We start from the raw sequence: 21,141 nt of genomic DNA, 5'->3' as shown, positions 1-21,141 counted from the left end.
AAATTACATTTATTTCTTCTTTTTTTCAACAGCTACAACAAATGGCGACTCCAGCTGATTTCAATTGATACATGCTTAAAAATGCATTTTAATGAATGAATTGTCAGTCTAGGTATTATTATATGTCATTGACCACAATATAGTTTTATTTTGGATTAGTCATTTATATTCACTTCTTCAAGAGTTATTGATTAGTTAGGACTACAATATTTTTCTTATCCATTTTAACATTGTCTAAAATGGTAACAGAACGTTATATTAGTTTCATGACCTTTTGTCAATGTAGGTTGCTAAGAAATATATTGACTTGTGTGGTTTTCAAAGAGCATTATCAGCAGTGTATGAATTATTTAACCTTTTTTATCACTTGTAATTCTTTAGACATAATTTTTTATATATTAAATCTAAAATATTTAATACTGTAATTAATAGATAAATATTTTGTATTATTTTTATATCTTTGCGCAATTATTTATATCTCTTCACCATTTTTTGCCTCCAATTTTTAAAATTTTTATATCATTTAATATATAAAGGAAATCAAATTTTAGGAGTATTTTGTTAATTATGAATTATAAATGCTAGTTTCTTATTTAAGCAAATTATCATTGAATCTATGGATATTTTTTGCCTCATTTATTAGAAAACAATAAAAAATTTAAGATTATTTATACTATATTAATGGATACAAAGTCAAATTATATTTTAAATTATATAATATTTTAAAAATTTAACCATGATTTTCCGACATGCATTATCAATATTTTGATTTTAAATTGACATATGATGTTTTGAATGACTGATATGTATATTTTATTTAAGTTTATATTTGAATATATGTTTACTTTTAAAATAAAAGCTTTTTTTCTCGCAATATAGGTTATGAACCCATAAAAGGTAATCCCTTTAAAAACTTGACATTACAATAATAATATGTTTTTTATTTTTATTTAATAAATTCCTATTTTATTATAGTTGGTGTTAAAATTGGCAGAATTAAGTCTATATATTCCAACATGATAAAATTCAATATATTATTATCGATATTCATATGCGTTAATGCGCAGCAAGATATAGTAACACCAAAGGTAAATTTACTCTTTATATTAATCAAATTTATAAATTTTATTATTAATCACATTATTAATTTTTTTATATTATTATTAATTCAAAGCAGAAGAAGATGGTTTAAATTAGGCTTTTATTACTTGGCTGTAAAAAATACCTGCTTCAATTAGTTAACATAATTAAAATAAATGAGTTGTTAAATGTTTTTAAATCTATTTTTGCTACTTAAGGTTCCAGCTTCAAAAGTTTTTACTGCTTCCAAAAGTTCTAGAACTTTTATGTAACTTAATGACAAATTGTGAAAATTTCATATATATGCTTAAAATGATATTTTATTATTCAACCTTGTATCACTTATTTCCTGTTTTTAAGGTTTAAAAATTCTTTAAATAAAATTTTTTTAAATGTTTTGAGCACAGCTGAAAATAGCAAAGATAAATATCTTGCTAACCTATTCAGAAATTTGTAAATACCATTATAAAATATAAAAAAAATGTTTATATTACATCAGATCACTTTTTTTGAGGAGACTGGTTAGTCTTTTAAAGACGTATCGAACTGATTCAATATTGTAATATTGTAACAGTGTTAATAAAAATATCAAAATTTACAAAAAATTTAAAATGAGATCAATGAAAAGATTTGATCCTTAATATTTTAATTTTGTAGGAATGAATCTTAGATGTCATTTTATTATTTAATAATATAAATATAATATTTTTTTTAGCTAATACCAAAAATAATAAATTAATTTAAGTTATATTTAATCTCCTCTTAATATATTTTCATCAATGAAGGATATATAATTATAAAAGTTAGGGCCATAGTGATTGATATTGTAATCATCTGGTTATAAATGAGATTGTTATCAGATTAATAGTTAATTTTTTATGCGTAACCATCTTGGAATTCGATACAACATTATAGCAAAAAGTAAACTATTACATTAGGAGAAATTAAAATAATCTGACCAAAAATTTGTTTACTGAAATCAGCAAAAAATTAATTTGCTGATACCAACCCCATTAAATATTTTTTGGCCAATTGCAGAATATTGCACATTTAAAATGTTTTTATAATATTGGAATGTCCTAAGCGACCAAATTGAAGCATTTATTTTAAGAGTCCAATTTGCATGGACTGGTATTACTAAAATTGTTAAAAAGATTAACTCCTACTGTAGCCCTTAGAAAAAATTTTTTTGTTCATGCCTGGGCTTAGTATTGTAATGAAATGTAATATTATATAATATATACAATGATAAATAATTTATATTTGATAATTTATTCTAAATAAATGCCAACCACCTTGTTCATCGAAAATGCCTGATATTTGAATCATAAGATCCGAATGTCCAAAAACCCATTTCCTTTTTTTTATGTAAAGATCCCCTGGTTTGGAAAAAATATTTGTCAACAGGAGGTATAGATCTTTGATGCTTATGACTTAAAGTAATGTTATCTTGATAATCTTCTAAGTTTCATATATAAAATGAATGAATGGAAACTCTTCTAGAAAATGACAAATATGCTCAACGTTAATGCACTACTACTAAAAGACTAGTTTAGGACTAGAAACCCTATTACACTAAATTGTGAAGCCATTTTTTTAAACGATAAAAGTGTCAAAATAAATTATAACCACTGAAGGAAAATAAAAAAATTTTTTAAATTATATTTGACAGAAGAAATAATAGAATAATATAACATTTTTCCCCTGAGTTCTGATTTCGGCTAAATTTTTTTAAAATTGAATACAACCCGACAGAGTCAAAGAAAATATGGAAGAGAGCTCTACTTATTACGAATCTTATTATAACGAAATCCCTAAACTCTTATTTCCTTCTATTTATATATCTCCACTAGGCATTCATGTAATATTTAAAATAATGTTATTATATATAGTAACCAGATATTTTTATAAGGCTATAGCTTTCTTTTCCTCTAGTCGCCTCTTTCCTTATTTTTTTTTAGAAAGTCCTACCACCACGCCTCAGATAATAATTTTAATGAAACCCATGCACCCTTTTGGTTCCGCGCGTTATACGGGATACGCATAATTTTTTTTAAAAAAGTTGAAGAAATAAAAAAATTGAGCCTTCATATAAATCGGTTGGTATAAAAATAAAATAATATTTTAATACAAAAAAAAATAAAATGAAAAAAATCGAATAATTATTATTTTTTTTAAACAAAAAATATCAAAAGGAGAAAAATAATAAAAATATTAATCCTTGAAAAATATTTAAAAAGAATTTATTTATATTTTATATATTTTTTAAAAATAAACGAAAAATCATCTTTTTAATAAAATATTAGGAATTTATTTTTATAAAAATGATAAATTTTCCTTTCTTTCTTTCTTTCTTTCTTTCTTTCTTTCTTTCTTTCTTTCTTTCTTTCTTTCTTTCTTTCTTTCTTTCTTTCTTTCTTTCTTTCTTTCTTTCTTTCTTTCTTTCTTATATATTTTTGATGGGGAAAAAAAATTTCCCATGATTTACTATTGTTTTGCGTGCCGCATCATTGTCATACAATGTAAAAAAAAAGTGTACAAATATATAACTAGTAATGTGATTAATTAATAAAATAATTTTGATTTATTCAATTTTTTTTAAAAAAATATTAAAAAAAAAATAACATTGATTTTATGTGGTGTTGTAATGTGTAATATTTAGGGAATGAAAAAAAAATAATACGTTTTTTGTATATAAAAATTTTATTTTACTATTAACAACAGTTTATATGGAGAAAAATACAATATAGCAAAATTTTCGGTGTCATAATTCCCTATCCAAATAATAAGAGATCCTTAAAGCTCGGCTTGGACCGCCTGAATGTCCGAAACTAATTTTAGAAAGAAATTATAACTGGCCAGATTGGACAATTTACACCTATAAAATCGGGCATAACTGGCCATGTCGGACAATTTGCACATATAAAATCGGGCATGACTGGCCAGGTCGGACAATAAAATTTTATAATGGGAATTAAAATTTTGATATATATATTTTTTTTTTGAATTCCAAAGTTAATGTTTTGACTAATAATACTTATTTGAAAATAAATTACAAATATTCTTATCTCTTTTTTATTCTAAGAAGAGCTACCTAGCCAAAATCTTAAATCTTATTAAATATTTAACATATAATAAATAAGAATTTAAGTTATTTATGATATGAATACAATTTACAAATATTTCATAAATGATTAATAAAAGCGGTGTTGTAGAGAATAGATAGCTATAGAGGAGATGATATGAGCGCTTTAATTGACATTGTAATTAGATTACAGATATCAAACATAATTGATTAATAAAGGCTGTGTTGTAGATATAGCCGTAGAGGAGAAGATAAGAGCGCTGTAATTGACAATGTAATTAGATTACAGAATATCAAACATAATTGATTATTAAAGGGTGTGTTGTAGAGAATAGATAGCCGTACAGGAGAAGATATGAGCGCTTTAATTGACATTGGAATTAGAGATAGGTATTAAAAATGTAAATGCCCAAAAAATTCGTACAAAGAAAATAACGGGCCTAACCGGGTAATGTGGGCGAAAATTTTTAACGGACCATGGCGGGCTTTTTAAATTTCCGTTAAATATGATCCACAGATGTTTTATCAAATTTACTCATAATTACCGTGAATTATTTTTTTTTTAGCCTTTTTCTTGTTTTTTTCACCGTTTTTTAAAATATATATAGCGTCCCTTAATATATATATATTGGACCTTTGGCTAGGGTTATCGGCAGGAGCGAACTGTGGCGATGCGGCCGCGTTGGCGAATTTTTTCTAGCTCTCTCATTTCTATCGCGTTTACCTGACCGTCTTTTTTTTTAAAAAAAAATTTTTCTTGTATTTTTGGATTTAAAAAATGTCCAAAATCGTGGGTTAAATCACTATATTCCGATGATTATATTTTTTAACAACAAAAAAAGAGACTAGTGTGACACGATAATCACATTTTTTATTCCCTCCAAGAATTTCATATCTAAAAATCATGCTTCTTTGCACAATATTTAAAATATTACTTATCGCAATTGCGTGTTAAAAATCATATATATTCCTCATATATAAATTCATATAAATTGCGCATACAAAATTATTAACATAATGCGCATATGTTACGATCGATTTGTCTTTAATCAGCCAATAACACAATACTCAATGCTCGTATTTTGCCTGAGTCGATATTTCATAATATTTTATTTGATTGTCTGAAATTTGTAAGGTGTTTTGTATTCCACACACGTGCCAGAATGCATTTCCGGCAAAAAAATTTGATCATTATAATATATTTAAATCTCTAAATATATTTAAAAATAGAATTTTACCAAAAAAAAATGTATGGCAACATCTTAGAAAACCAGATCTCTATAAATTTCAGAAATAGAGTTTGATCACAGACCTTTTTAGCCATTTCCGGTTTAAATAGCCGACATTACGGGAATAGAATTGAATGCAACACACACATATATATACATATACATATTGCACTATATAAAATCTGAATCATACATAATACATCATATTGCGGCGCCCATTGCAAGCATAGCTTCATATACAAATAGAATTTAAAATAAATTAATTCTACGAATAATTTTTATAATTTTTCAGTCCAATAAATCTAGCTTATACTTTTGAACACTTTGGTGATAGACGATAATTTTTTTTTAATTTTTAGTGGAATTTGCTTCAACAATTCTCTTTCAGACTCCTATTTATCTCTTGTCTCTTACTTTCCCTCCCAGCCCATTCTTTATAATTTTTTTTTACTAAACTTCTTTCAACGATTCCCTTTGCGTAAACGGTATATTTACGGGCTCTGAAGAGATTAGCATAATGATACAGTTGAGTGCATATTATAGCTCCCAGAATCTAATAGATACATAATTAAGCATAGATTACACTTGTTATTGCATTAGACTCTTCACTAACACAAATTGCATCGTCAATTTTGTCATTTAACCTAGACTAATTAAATATATATACCTAGGGGAGGGGGGGGGAATGAAAACGATTCATGTCGTAGTTTGTAATTCGATGCTGAATTACATTTTGCTAATTGTAAAAAGTTCTTATGGGCCTTTTCGTAAATACCTTTCGATATTCATTTCATTAAAAACACTTGGGAGGAAAATATTGCACATATGGCTATAAGCTTCCTTTTTTTTTCTTCACCGTAAACGGGTTAGGTCAAACTATTTATAATTTCATTAATTATAGTCCGAAATTCTTCAGCCCTACAGAGGTTAATCGGAACCTACGGAGGGGGGGCGTTCATCTTTGCGTTCGTCGCTGTGCAGTCTCTCTTTGTTCGACTTATTTTATTTTTGGCGTTCCGATGTAGTCCCCAGATGTTATCTGAGTTTAGAGCCATTTTTATAGATTTATTTTGGATGGACGTGAAGGTTTTAAAAAAAAATGTAGAGGGCTTGACATTAGAGATCTGCAAAGGACCGAGTCGGGTACGGGTCGGGCCTAAAAAATTGGGTTTGGTCTGGGTCGGGTCTAATATTTTTTAAAAAAATTCGGGCCGTTCAGGGCCCTAAAATTTTTTTTAAAAGATATCTGAAATTTATCGATTTTAAATGTCGAATTTTTTTATGTTAAAATAAAAATATGCGATTTTATTTCTTTATAGAAACTAGATGCCATATGACATACATCTTTTATTTTGAGAAATTTAAAATTTTGAAAGAATTAATTTCTATAATGTAAATTTAAAAAAAAAAATTCGGGTTCAGGCCGGGCTTGAAAAATTAGGCCCTATACAGATCACTACTTGACATCTAGCAATCGCATCGAAGTTGTTAAGAATAAGGGTTTTTAGAAATCCTGCCGGTGTTCCAACATCGGAACATTTTTCCGGGAATTTTGGATGGAAATTTGGAATTTCCTGGAATCCCCAAATTTCCCGGAGACGTTTCCGACTTTTAGCATTCCTTTAAAAAATGACTAGAATAATTCAAAATTAAAAACAATAAAAAAATATACGTGAATTTACTAAATATTCATAAATAAATGTTATAATTAAATTCAACCTCTTAATGCTCATAGTCGTTACAATTGAACTTTTAAATTTGTTTCCCGAAATTTTTATTAAAATACATTAAATATTCCTTCTTTTCCTGTTATAACCGGTTTTATTATATTTTTAGCGGTTAATGTTATTATTCTGCCTAAAAAATATATGTTCTCTTTCACATTTTACATTATTTTTGTTCTTTTGATGTATAGTCTAATTAGATAGCAAGCTCAACTCCCTTAGCTTGTCTATAAAAACCAACTGGAATGTACAGGACCTAACTTATAAAAGGTTTGTTTTCTATAGAGCTGAAATTTTATAAATGTGGTCATAATATTTTTAGATATCAAAGAATAAAACTAAAATTTTGTCCGAAAATTCTACCGGTAACAGACAGATATGATGACAGTAGAGGTCATCAAATCCTATTCTTGACACGCATATTTCTTGTTCTGGTTTTTTTTTAAAAAAAAGACAGTTTTTTTTCCCGTTTTTTTATATATTTTAATTGAGTTTTTAAATTGTTATTAATTTTCATAATATCCTTATTATTTTTTTTTTAAAAAGATTTACACATAATAATAATAGAATAAAATACAATCATTAAAATTAAGATGTCACGTCACTACTGAATATTTATAATTGTAGAGCCGTTTAGAGAAGAGAATGAAATAAGTTTCAAGATTAATTTTTTTTTTTTATAAATTCCATTTGTCGAACCATGCATGGGCCGGGGCTTAAAGATTTTTTTAACCGCCCAGCTAAGGGCGTCTCGGTCCGGAAAGAATATGTTCTTCGGGATTGATTATCTTAACACTACCTCATCTTTATCTATCTCCTAAAAATTAAATACCTTTATTTTCTGCCTCCCTCCGCATAATCATAAATTTCCGTTTCCGTTACTCACCACAATCTATCCGCCCTAATACCAAAAAAGATGGCACACAAACACGGGTAAAAAATATTTTTTTTTTACGAGCCCGGCCCGAGGCCAATTTATGAAAGTTCGAGTTACTAAAGTTTGAGGGTTCGGTGAACCGAACAATCTTCTATACCCAACCTAGCTACTAATCTTTTAAAAACGAAAATTATTTATCAATTTTTCCTTTTCTCTAATTTTTTTTTTCGTTGTTGCTCACTTTAATCTTTCCACATCGTAAAATCGGAAATGACAGAATAAATAAAATAAAATAATTATCATTGATTGCCTTATCTTTACCTTTTGTTTATTTGTGCGACGAATTGTGTGACAATGACTTAAAAAAATAATAATAAAATTGTGCGTCGGAAAAGGAAGACATTGCAATTCCATGCTCCGCTTCCACTCCCCACCCCCCTCCCTTTTTATCTTTGTTATTAAAAATATTTTATTTAAAGTCACATTATTTTATCGCGATTTATTGACAGAATTTTATATTTTATCGATTTTGATAAATAAACATTTATTGATTTTTCAAAAGTTATCGATATTTATAAATATATTTTTTTTTAAAAAAAAACTAAATTAACGAGGTAAATAATGATCGGGGTTGATTGATCTTCAGGAATAGAAAGGACCCGGGCACAATTTTGTGCATGTAAATTAGTTGAACCGTTTCCGGTTTACAGAAATTTTAGGAGTCGATGTTCTTGTTTCAGTTTGATTTGGTTTTGATTTCGGAGAAGTTCTTCTTCTTAACTCCGTAGTGAGTTGTGCTCACCGATTCTCGCGATATTTAAAGTAAGTGGAATATCATCTGTTTTCTAAGTCAAATCGCAATATAGCCGACTGGAAAAAAAATCCAATTTTGGAGCGGTTTAAAGTTGTCCTTTCAGGTTGACCTTCAATCTCTACAAAATGAAGATTTTATCAAATTATTGCCTATTTCCGCGGCGCAGGTTATTTCACGTTATCCCGCCTGATTTTATTTCTACACGGCATTTTTTTTTTTTTTAATTAAATCTAGAATTCAGAGTAGTTGATTTCAGTGCTTGGAGTGTCCTCTAGACTCAAGAAAGAGGTTTCTGTTCTGAATATATTCTTCTAAAAGCGATTCAGTTTCCTGTTTTCAAAAAAATTGTTCCGATTCTTAAACCTAAATTTGATCGGATTACGTTCCATAGATTTAGCCTGGATTCATTTTCCAAAGAAGTCTAGTTCTCGAAATAATGAAATTATGTTTGATTCTCACACTTTCGATCCACATGGGAAAACGCTTTTTATGCGCATAATTTAACAAAAAAAATAAAGGCGATAATTAATTAACCCAGCGGCTTTAAAAAAAATTTCTTCCTCGTTTTTTTATATATAATTTTTTATTCGAAAAAATTTGATTGATGGGTGACCTTTCGTCTCATTTTCTTAATTTCTTTAAAGTGCTATATCTTATTTATTATTAATAAGGAAATTCAACAAGGAAACATTAAAAATGCCCCAATTATAACAACTTTATATATATATAAAATTATTTTAAAATAGAATAATTAATTATTGCGCATGCCCGGGGTGCTCCAAATAATGTCTACGATTCCGCCAACGGCAAAAATCCGGGCCGGACCTAAAATAACCGCGATAAATTTTGTATAGATAATTTTTATTTTATAGATAACTAAATTAACTAATATCGTAATCCCAAAAATTAAATTAATTAAGTATCGATGACACTGGTAGCGATTGTATCGGGATACTTCTCGATATCTGTGTCGTCAAAAGGTGCTATGCACCCGAGTATATGTACGCGATTCTTTTATTTAGAACATCCTTTTAAAGACCGATATATGATTTTGTCAATACCTAGGCATGAAAAAAAACGTTTTTTTTATGCATTATGCAGGGAAAAAAACATTTGTGTTTTTTATTTTTACCAACAATCCTTAATGAAAATATAATCAACTAATCAAATTCTTCGACAATACAATGATCTTTTAAATATATTCAACCAATAATTTTGTTGTAAGCCTCATCTATGAGCCTAATCTTCAAGCTCGAGTAATAATTTTTTTGGATAAAATATTGGGTTAGCCGTTTTTCCGAAGGCTCAAATGAAACGATTTTGTAATTACTAATCACTTAATCATTTTTATGCAACCTTCATTTTTTTAAAAAAATTTTTTAGTTTATTTTTAAAAAAATTAACATTTTTATATTGAGTTTTCTATCTAAAATTTCGTTTAAAATGATTTTTAAGTCTTTTTTTTTGTTCGTTTGCCTTTTCAGTTTTTTTTAAACATTTTTAACATTATTAAAATACAGTTTTTTTTTAAAAAAAAAATTCCTACCGATGATACCTATCCAAAATGTTTATAATTGATAACATAAAAATTACGGGGAATACATTTTTTTTTGTTATAAAATTCTTTCTTCCGTCATTTTAAAACATTTTTTAGCCACCCGATCTTTCACATTTGGTACCCCCTATCAAAGTTTACCCCGAATGTGGTACTAGCAAGTCTTGCTTCCGGTCCCCGGCCGGATGCCTTAGCGAGGACGAATGCGACCGGATTCTAACTTACAAGCCCTCCAACAGTTACCACCACAACGAAGTCGATTTCGAACTGATGAGCAAAGTAGATTCGAATAACGCCTGGGCCGGAACCGCCTTCTCCAAGACGAACACTCTGGTAATATTTGCGTGTAGCACTTGATTGATTGATTGAGAGGTTTTTTTTTATAGGCGTCATTCATAGCGCTTGTTTAAAACGCCAGAATCCAGAATCGTAATTCTAGCGTCCAATAACCATTAAGAAATTTAGACCTTAGAATTTAATAATATTTATTTTTACACGTGATGGATTTTAACGATATCGATTGTAAAAATTTAACACGTCAAATTTCGTGTCTAAATTGTCCAGAAATACACAGAGTAAAATATTTAAATCGATTTAGAAATCGATAAAATGGCGAACCTATGTCACAGAATTCGAACCTAATAATTATTTTATTCATATCGAAACAATAAGCCACAAAAGTCAAAAAAATATTAATATCGTCTGATATAAAAAAATCAAAGACCTACAGAGGGCCGGATTTTTTTCGGCCCGGCCCGGGTTTTATATTTTCGTGCCCGACCCGAATATATTTAAAAAAATTTGAATACCGCCGGACCGGGCTTAGGGCCGGTTTAGGATTATGAAATCAACATCCATTGTAGCTTCAATACCGTATCGATATTATCATTGTAGGTTCAATACTATAGTGATATTTTGGTATTGTAGAATCAATACCTGGTTGATTTTTAAGAGATGTTTTTCAAATAAATTGGTGACCATTAAAATTTAAAATATTTATTCTTTATATATTTTTTCATCGTTTCGAATGTATTGGCGACCATTAAAATTGTAAAATATTTATTCATCGCTTCAAATATATTGGCGGCATCGTAAAATATTTAATTTATTATAACATAATTTTTATCACAGCTTTTAAAAAATATTGGCGGCCATTTTCGATTTGTAAAAAAATTTATTTAAAAAATAGATTTAATAGTTTTTAATATATATTTAAATGATTATTTTCTAATTCTTTTATAGTTTTTTTCAGGGAATGAATTTATTTTATTTTACAATTCCTAAACTATCCTAAATAATTTTTATTTGTTTACTCATCTATAAGTGGTGTTTCAAAGTTTCTATAATTTGATATTACGAGTTTAACTTTAAACACATTAAATCTACCCACCCCTATTGATTGAACGAGAATCTATAAAATTTTGTGTTTGTGCTGAATTAATCTAATAATTGTCGATTCAAAGATTTGTAAATTCATATTTCAGATTTTATTCGTAAAAGTTGAGGATCGATCATAAATTATCAATACGGTATTGATTGATTTTACAATATCGTAGAATCAATACCGTATCAATACTATACCTAATGTTGTTAAACGGCTCGTTTGAGCCGATTTTTAAAAAGGAGCTAACTCAATATTTTCGCCAGAAAAATATCGACTAAGCCTCGAAATTTCGATACTATATGTCTGGACCTTTGCTCCTTCTATGAGCAAAATTTTTCAGGCTTGCATAATATTTTACTGGATAAAAAAAACTGAGTTAGCCGCTTGCAGGCAGGTCTCTCGATAAAAATTTTAATTAATCTCCCACAAAAATGGTAATCAATCTTTCTCGTTTTTTTTATACGTATTATATTTCAAAATTGTATATAATGATATATAATATAAAGACATTACGAGATGACAGACTCATTTTCCTTGTATTTTATTTATTTTTTTTGAAAATTTTATAGACAAACACACAAATCATGAACCATAAAAATATACATTTATATAATTTATCACTTTAATCGATAAATGCTAGATAGAATACGATTTCGGACGAAATCATGGTTTTTCGAGCGCTTAATTAAATCATTCAAGTTTTCTAAAATTTGCTAAAAAACGCCCAAAATTTTCTAAATCCGACACAGACATGACACCTCCTAGAACGAAACTATTAATTTTTTTGCTTTTTTTGCAATTTACAGAGCGATTCCTCCCTAGTCTTATGCGTTTACAATAGCATGACGGGTCAAGTCGAAGTCGCCAACTACTACAATCCACCGGATGCCGAGATAACCGAGAAATTGCCCAATTCCGTTATAAAACACTTTCAATTTCCTTCATCTTATTTTCCTATTATTTTCTTTCCTTTTTACTTACAGTCAGTAGTGGTTCAGTTAAAACTTTTGAATTTTTAAATTAATAAACTTCTTTAAAATCGATATTAATGATAAAATTTTAATGACTGACCGTTCACAAAATATTTTATTATCTATCATCTACCCGTTTATTAAAGAAATTTTTTTATATTTTAGTTGTCTAGAATAAAAAATGTTGTTCCTTTAAGGGAACATCAAGAATTTTATATTGGTTTAAAAGCGGTAAATTTTTTTTTCTTTATAAATAAAATTATAAAAAATACATCTGAATACAATTTATTAATTATCTTTCCAAAATTTTTATCAAAATTATTATAAAAACGAAAAAAAATTTAACAACCAGCTCTCTTAAGCCCTAGAACTGACCGTTCACAAAATTTTATTTTCTATCATCTACCCGTTTATTAAAGAAATTTTTTTATTTTAATTGTCTAGAATAAAAAATGTTGTTCCTTTAAGGGAACATCAAAAATTTTATATTCGTTTAAAAGCGGTAAATTTTTTTTTTCTTTATAAATAAAATTACTTTGTAAAAAAAAATACATCTGAATGCAATTTATTAATTATCTTTCCAAAATTTATCAAAATTATTATAAAAACGAAAAAAAATTTAACAACCAGCTATCTTAAGCCCTAAAAATGGAAACCAAACAGCTGAAGATTATTGCGTTTTTTATATATTTAAAAAAAACGTCATTGCTTGTTTTGTTTACATCCCTAATTAATTAATTAATTTACACCCTTTCTTAACAATATGAGAAATTTTGAATTCGTTTAATGTACATCTTAACTATTTTTTTATTTGGGGGGGGGGGTGGGGGGAAAGGAAGATTGAAATTAAAACTAAATAAAAAATATGAAAAAAATACGGATAAAACGAAAAGAAATATAGTAGAAGAAGAAAAAAATACAAAGAAACACAAAAAAGAATAGGAAATATATTTTTACTAATAAATGTTTATTTAAATTAAAAACAGGAAAAAGACGGCTTACGGAACATGAGCGGAACGCTCTTACCGGACCGTATAAGGTGCCGATTTTCGAAAGGCGTGGAAGGTAGCACGAAAGATAGCAGGGTTTTCCCGTTAGCTGGTAACAAGTACCATTTGGGGATGCTTTGGGGAAAAGCTTTGCACGGTTTAAAATTTTCTTTTCTAAAGAATTAAAGAAAGTAAGGAAAAAATAAAATAAAATGAAGAGAAATTTTTTTTAAAAATCAATAATTATTACCCATTATAATATATCTATATTAGGCACTCCCTTCAGGCACACTAGCGAACCTCTCATGACCGCTGAAGCGCTCCCGCTGACCGTCGAAAGCGCCCACGAATATATTTATCCGAGAGTCCCTATCGTCTACAAACTGCATAGTATATATATATTTATTATACTATGTTTCCGGCGCGGAAAAGATTCTCTATTTTTTTGCACAAATTTTTAACTCCAGGGAGGAAAAAAAAAATCTTTTACAATCACGTGATTTTCCTGTTTATTGGATCCTTAAGATTATAGTTCAAAACGAAAATAATTTTTACTAGTTATCCTATGAATAATGATAACCTGGCATTCTTTGATAAATAAATATAATAAAAATGTATATTAATTTTTAAATTTTTTTTGTTATTTATTACAAAGCTATCCTGTTTTTGATAGCTTGGGTGGGATTCATAAGCTTCGCCATCATCATATCCAGGTACTTTCGGACCATGTGGCCCGGCAAATACTACTTCGGAGAGCCTATTTGGTTTGGGGTAAGATGATACAAAATTGTAATTTTTTTGTTCTACTTGGGGTAATGTTACAAAATCTGTTATTTTTTTTGTTTTACTTGGGGTAAGATGATACAAAATGTGTTATTTTTTTGTTCTTCTTCTACAAAATAGATAGTTTTGCAGTTGATATCGATAATAACCCCTTCAAATATCCTAATGAATCTATAATAGAAAATATTATATTATTTTTTAAAGTTGGTTTTAAAAATATTAGTACGATTTTGAAGCTTTTCATATTTTTTTTTTAAATGTTTTGATTAAGTTTTCGTAATTCTGAATTTCTGTTTCTTTTTTTTTAAAAAAAAATATTTTATTTGTAAAGATTTTAATTTTTATTTTTTTAGTGGCACAGAATATGCTACGTTCTAGCCATATGCTGCCTCATACCAGCGTTCATCTTAGTTTTCATCTATCTACTTAATTGGACCCAGGTGATTTATTTCAAACATTTCTTTCCTTATATTTTTCTATAGATATTTTTAAAAACATTGTACAGGTTAAAAGTTCTGCAAATGGGTGCGGTTTTCAACCCTTCCCCCAAAAAAGCTCGCCTATTCGTTTTTTTTTGAAATTTATTTAACCCGCCCGCTCCGCTCACTTATAATTTTGTATAACACTTCCTCTCCCGCCTAACCTTGAATTCATAGTGCCTCCTTCGCCACTGACGCATCGCGATTTAACAGCTGATTGATTTTTAAAATCTGTTTATGAGATCAATTTTTATTTGTTAATATTAATTTTATCTTTAATTCAAATTTTAATAATAATCTAAGGAATAATGATTTTAATAAAGAATAATTGATCTCATAAACAGATTTTAAAAATCAATCAGCTGTTAAATCGCGATCGCGATCGCGTTACTATGAATTCAAGGTAATGGTTTTATTTTAATGGCTTGATTTGACTCTTTATTTATTTTATTTTTTAAAATGTATTTTTTAAAATTAAACAAATATAATATGCAATAATTTCGAAATAAAACGTATATTTTTTTTAAATAAATTTGAAGAGCGCTCGGCTCATTTCGCCTGAAAAAATATTGAAAATTTATCCGCCCACGCCCGACCATTACTTTAGAAACTTTTTAACCCCGCCACCCACCCATATGAGCGGGCTTGCTAAAAACCAGCTCATTGCAGACCTCCAATATGGGCTACATAATTTTTAAAATTTGCGTTATTACTTTTTTAATCACTTCTTAACTTAGTTACCCCAATTTTAGATAACATATTCGAATAACTTGACATGTTTTTTTTTGAGAGAGCATTTAAACCCTATCTATCTTGCCCCAATCTTTCTTATAATTTTTTTCTTCTTCAATACTTCGTAAGAATCAATTCGATTTTCCACGGGGAACACTCGCCTTGGGCATCATAGCCACCCTACTAGCCATGTGCATAGTAAATATTAATTTTTAAAAAATTTATAGATATCATTTTATATTTTTACATCAAATTTTAAGTAATTTTTTTTTTGAAAAAGAAGAGTAAATTAATTGATAACCAACATAAAGATGGTCCAGTCTTTTTATAGGTCTTTAGAGTCGGGACCTTTATTTTGTCCAGTGGAATTAACGAATCACAGTCAGCGTGCTACAGCTGTCATTCTGTACGCAACATTCCACCGGTTTCAACGGAACAGACCGTTAAAGAGCCTATTTTTGCTAATTGATGAGTATTTTTTTTATAAAATTTAAATCTAAAAATTTGTATTAATTGTAAATTAGATTCCTTTTTTTTGCAATTATTGAGTAATCTTTTTAATTTTTTATCCGGGCCTTGAAATTCAAAGTTGGGGTTCAATTTAAAATTTGATCGAACATTCAGAACACCTGCAAACAGGAGGGTGTTATGTGAAGACCTATCAAACCCGGGGTATTTTCTTACTGGGTAGGATTTGGATCACCTTCAGAAAATCCGTATTCTGCCTACCAAATAACCCATATAAATAGGGTGTAATATTTCTGAATCATAATTTGGGTTCATGGCTATTTGATAATCGTAGAGTTAGCATCAAGTTTAATGCAAAAATTTCGGACAGGGACGATGGCACCGACCAATCATTCATTTATTAAAAAGCGGTTTGGGGCGACGTCCATTTTTATTTCCCTTACTGATAAAATGGCGCCCCCCCTCCTCCCCCCATTGGCTGATTTGTATCGATACGCGTTTAAATAAACAAATCGTCATTTCTAGGTATCATTACATGCCATATGACATTGCTTCAATGGCACTTCGGTATTTTAGTATCCGTCCTCGGTCCCCTACCGGTTCGAGGCTAGGTCCTGACCGGTTATGCGATTTTAGAACTGAGCGACCCGAAAAAGAAAATCACAGCACCAAAATATAGGATTTAAAAATTTCCGTATTGAAAAGTGAAATGCAAATATAACTCGCACACTTTTAACTATTTTTCATTATAATATGAAAACCCGAGTTAATTTTTTTTTTGATATTTAAACATAAATGATTCCACAGGGAAAAAAAAATTCCCAACCCAACTAGATTTTGAATCCAAAACAAATAAAAATAATTATGACTGTATATAGAGATTAATTTGGTCATAACATAGCTATTTTATAATAGGAAACGCTATCAAATATTTTATGAATGGGAAATATATTTTTCAGAATACACTTACTACTTATATAATTACACGAGATTGACTAACTTTTAAATTTATTATTAAATAAAACAAAAGAGAGAGAATAAATATCTATTTAAAAAGTTATATTATATAGTATAATCATTTGCGTAGTCATAAAACAATGCAGAACTATTAAAAAATTAATAATGTACTCACAAAATTCTTTCTTTCTTTCTCTCTTTCTTTCTTTCTTTCTTTCTTTCTTTCTTTCTTTCTTTCTTTCTTTCTTTCTTTCTTTCTTTCTTTCTTTCTTTCTTTCTTTCTTTCTTTCTTTCTTTCTTTCTTTCTTTCTTTCTTTCTTTCTTTCTTTCTTTCTTTCTTTCTTTCTTTCTTTCTTTCTTTCTTTCTTTCTTTCTTTCTTTCTTTCTTTCTATAAAATCCATAAAAATTAGAATAACAAAAAAAATCATCATAATAAAATCAATAGTTAAGAATAACAAAAGTACAACATCAAATTATCAACAACAAATAGTTTTCCCAGTTTTAATAAACTAATATAATAAAGTATTTAATAGCGCATTTAGTTCGCTTAACTTTTGACCATCTAACAAAATGGCTCTTAGCCAAGTTTTCAACCTAAAAAAATTAGTCTCAATCTTCAAGTCGAGACTTAAAACTAGAGGTTTGGGTCAATTTTTTTCGGTTTAGTTTAAAAGCTAGCTAGCTTTACGTGTATTCAATGGACCTACCGGACCGAAAATCTACCGATAATATGGGCCGAGTTTTAGAGACCTATAATTTTAAGACCGCGGAAACTGGACCGGATTGAACTGTGGCCATTTAATCGGTTTCGGTCTATAAATTGACGGGACCGCACCGCTTCGCTATATATATATTAAAAAAAAACTTTTAAGCCCATACTTAGCCTGTTCAGGTGCAACCCGAATAGCAAATCCAGACCTATTTACAACTGGATCGTATGGATCGTGGAAACCATAGCCCTTTTGTTAGCACGTAATAAAAAATTTAGATTTTCCATAATAGGCCAATTTTTTCCTTAGGGGGAATTATAACCATTCGAGTTACCATGATATCCTTACGCCCTGAATACTTGATTATTCGATTATTCTATAACATCTGAAACCTTCTAATAGGTCGGTTTTTTTTAATTTCCTGGAATCCATCTTCTATCCTGAAGGTATTTTTTTTAAAATCTTTTCCTTATCTCGGTCAGAAAGAAATATTTAGGAAATAGTTCTTTTCCTAATTACCACTGGTTTTAACTGGCTCAATCAAATTCTATATTTGCTCCTAAGATACGTTATTTATTCTTAACCTATTTTTGGTGTCCGCCATTTGTCTCGTTCGTCAAAGAAATATGAAAAGTATTGAACAACCGTAAACTTTAAATTTTGAAATAAATATATATATTTCAGAAATCCACTAGTAAAGTAAACAATGTAATTTCTTTTTGTGAGTTTTTTTATTTAATCATATCAAGCCAATGTATAAATAAGAAAAAATTACATTACAATATTTATATATGATGGAATAAAAATAGGTTTTAAAATTTTTAATCCATTACGTAAAAAGGATTTTTTAAAAAAGTTAGGTTAATTCCTTAGGAAGGAGACTTTCAATGAAACTGATGTAATTGGATTTATGAATGAGAATGGTAAGGCAAAAACCTTCCCTTGGTTCTTCAGTGATTTTAAGAATATGAGAATCTAGTTCCTTGAAAAAGGCTAAAAGCACGGTTGCCAAATGTGGCTAATTGTAGAGGTGATATATTTATATTATATCGTAATGTTCCTTTACTTTACTAGTGGATTTCTGAAATATATATATTTTTTTTGGCTATCTAATTGTGGGAACCTATATTTATATCCATTTGAAACACATCAGTTATATGGTTATAAATAATACTTTTTAAATTTCAGCGGCCATTTTTTTGAGGATATTTTGGCGATTTAATGATTGCACCATAACAACGCGAATAAATTTTTTATTAACTAAGGTAAGGTTGGAATGAATATTTATTTTTTTAAAAAAATTTTTTCAGAAATTGAATGACTTCTTGTCATCTAAAGTTATGATTTTATCAATGGATTTTATATAAATGATAGGTGTGACATAGCTGGAAAATGAAAATTAACACCAACCAAATATAAAATCAACGGGAGTAATCACCTTTTCAAATTTTAGACAAAATGATTGACATAATTATGTACCGAATTATTGAAACGAAATAAGATTCGTGGAACCTGAATTTAAAAAAAAAGAAGAAGAAATTTCCTGTTTGTTCTGAATATTTCTTAAGATACGGGTTCACTCTCATCATAAAAAGCCCGCCAATATAATACACAAACCCCGCCAATATCTGTATACTTTTATTATATTATTTTAAATTATCATTATTTCTAGGTTTAATGATTTTTTTCTCTTCTATCTTTTTTAAAAAGAGATTTACATATTCCTGCTGTTCAGTTTGCCTAAGATGGTGGGCACTAGACGTTTTCACATAGATTGGATCATGATAGCGTTCATAATAGTGTTTGTCATCACGGAACTGATACTGGAAATTCACGCTTGTTGCATAACCGATAAAGATCAAAGTTTGAAATAAACATAAATAAATTGTTTTTTTGAAATAATATTTATAAAGATGAAAAAAATCGTTTTTTTAAAAAATAAACAATTTGGCTTATAGTTACTTAATACAATCCCATACGGAAACTATAATAAGCCAACATATTATATAAAATCTACCAATATTTTTAAAAAATTTTCGTTAATCTTTCCCAATCATTTTATAACTTGTTCATTTTGTTAAATTGTGTTGGGTATAAAAAAAAATTAATTTTGAATATAACGACTACTCAAAGGGGAAATATATTATCTACATTTATTTATTTATTTTGCATTTACTTTCTGACACTTCTTTTTTTTTAAAAAAAAAAATTTGAAAACAGGAACTTCTCCTCTGGTGGAATTGCCGCCCCATAAATATTACGCGCGAAATCCCAAAGTTGAAAAATTCGATATTAATTTATTTAGATGATTCTATTTTTTTTATTGTTAAAGAACGATGATATTAACACTAACTTAGACTGTCGATTTAGCGTTAGAATGCATTATATAGTGCAACATACATTGGGGTTCGCCATTCAAAGACATTTTGACGAAAAAAAGCCCTTCAATGGGGTCTAGCACAGCCAATGACGTTTACTACAGCTGTGTACGCACACTTTTAGTCAATAAGTCGACAGTTTAGGTTAAAATTAATGTCATTGGTAAAAAAAATAGGACTTATCACTTGTGAACGACCAGACCTACACATTCTTTATAAGCTTTTATTTATTTTTTCCTGCACCTCTCACCGTTCGGATTGATTAAATGAATGAATGAAGGTAGGTTAAAAAATAAATTCAAATTTAACTTGTTTTTCTTTTAAAAAAAATGTGCAAAATGATAGGGTTCGGCTTTCAAGATGGCGGTACTAACTTTCTACACCATCATTTCTACTATCCTCTTATTGGCTATGATTATCTTGATCGCCGTGGCTTAGAAAGGAAAGGAAGAACAAAAAAAACGCGTTATCATGTTAACACTTTGGCTTTACGCACGCATTTTTATACGCTTTATTACTTATAAATACCTTTTTTTTTAAACATTTTGTTTTATATCTCAAAATATAAATCATATGTCAGCTGTTATTTTTTTTTAAAAAAGTTCTTCGAACGTTCACTAACACTTTTGTGAAAATAAAACTGTTTCTAACTTTTAATTCCCAGATTTTCAGGAAAAATGAGTATTGGTGTTTAAATCATGACCTCGAAATAACAAGTCTTGAAAAAGCCACAAATAAATTTTTTTTTTTAAATATTCATTTTGACCTTACCCCCCCCCCCCTTCCTCTCTCACCTATTAAATTTTATCATCCCCCCTCCGCCATTTTATTTTCTTTATTTTATAATTTACTATCTTTAGAAATAGCTAAAAAAAATATATAAATATTCATAAAATTACAAATTAAATATATATTTTTTTATTGC

At 28.5% G+C, this 21,141-nt stretch overlaps 1 protein-coding gene across 1 annotated transcript; it reads left to right on the top strand.

Annotated features, from left to right (window-relative positions):
• Positions 1-810: 810 nt before the first annotated feature.
• LOC135927889 (putative ferric-chelate reductase 1) lies at positions 811-21,055 on the top strand. The gene is made up of 13 exons (XM_065464133.1): positions 811-897; positions 976-1,088; positions 10,464-10,697; positions 12,555-12,665; positions 13,706-13,865; positions 13,982-14,098; positions 14,364-14,479; positions 14,845-14,931; positions 15,832-15,900; positions 18,001-18,100; positions 19,549-19,701; positions 20,059-20,114; positions 20,562-21,055. Exons 2-13 carry the CDS (start codon positions 1,017-1,019, stop codon positions 20,652-20,654), a joined length of 1,368 nt encoding a protein of 455 aa, XP_065320205.1. The 5' UTR covers positions 811-897; positions 976-1,016; the 3' UTR covers positions 20,655-21,055.
• Positions 21,056-21,141: the final 86 nt, after the last annotated feature.

Source organism: Gordionus sp. m RMFG-2023, chromosome 4 (genome assembly GCF_954871325.1).
Source record: "Gordionus sp. m RMFG-2023 chromosome 4, tfGorSpeb1-WG-v2, whole genome shotgun sequence".
Taxonomy (NCBI): Eukaryota; Metazoa; Nematomorpha; class Gordioida; order Chordodea; family Parachordodidae; genus Gordionus; species Gordionus sp. m RMFG-2023.
The sequence above is the reverse complement of the archived record's forward strand: the minus strand, read 5'-3'. Positions and strand labels throughout refer to the sequence as shown.

Bases quoted from the DNA above. Each gene is read 5' to 3' on its own strand.
- LOC135927889 (XM_065464133.1), top strand. From the start codon at position 1,017: ATGATAAAATTCAATATATTATTATCGATATTCATATGCGTTAATGCG. The intron at 15,901-18,000 runs GTAAATATTAAT...AAAACTTTTAAG, and splicing joins CCCTACTAGCCATGTGCATA to CCCATACTTAGCCTGTTCAG. The intron at 20,115-20,561 runs GTTGAAAAATTC...GCAAAATGATAG, and splicing joins ATTACGCGCGAAATCCCAAA to GGTTCGGCTTTCAAGATGGC.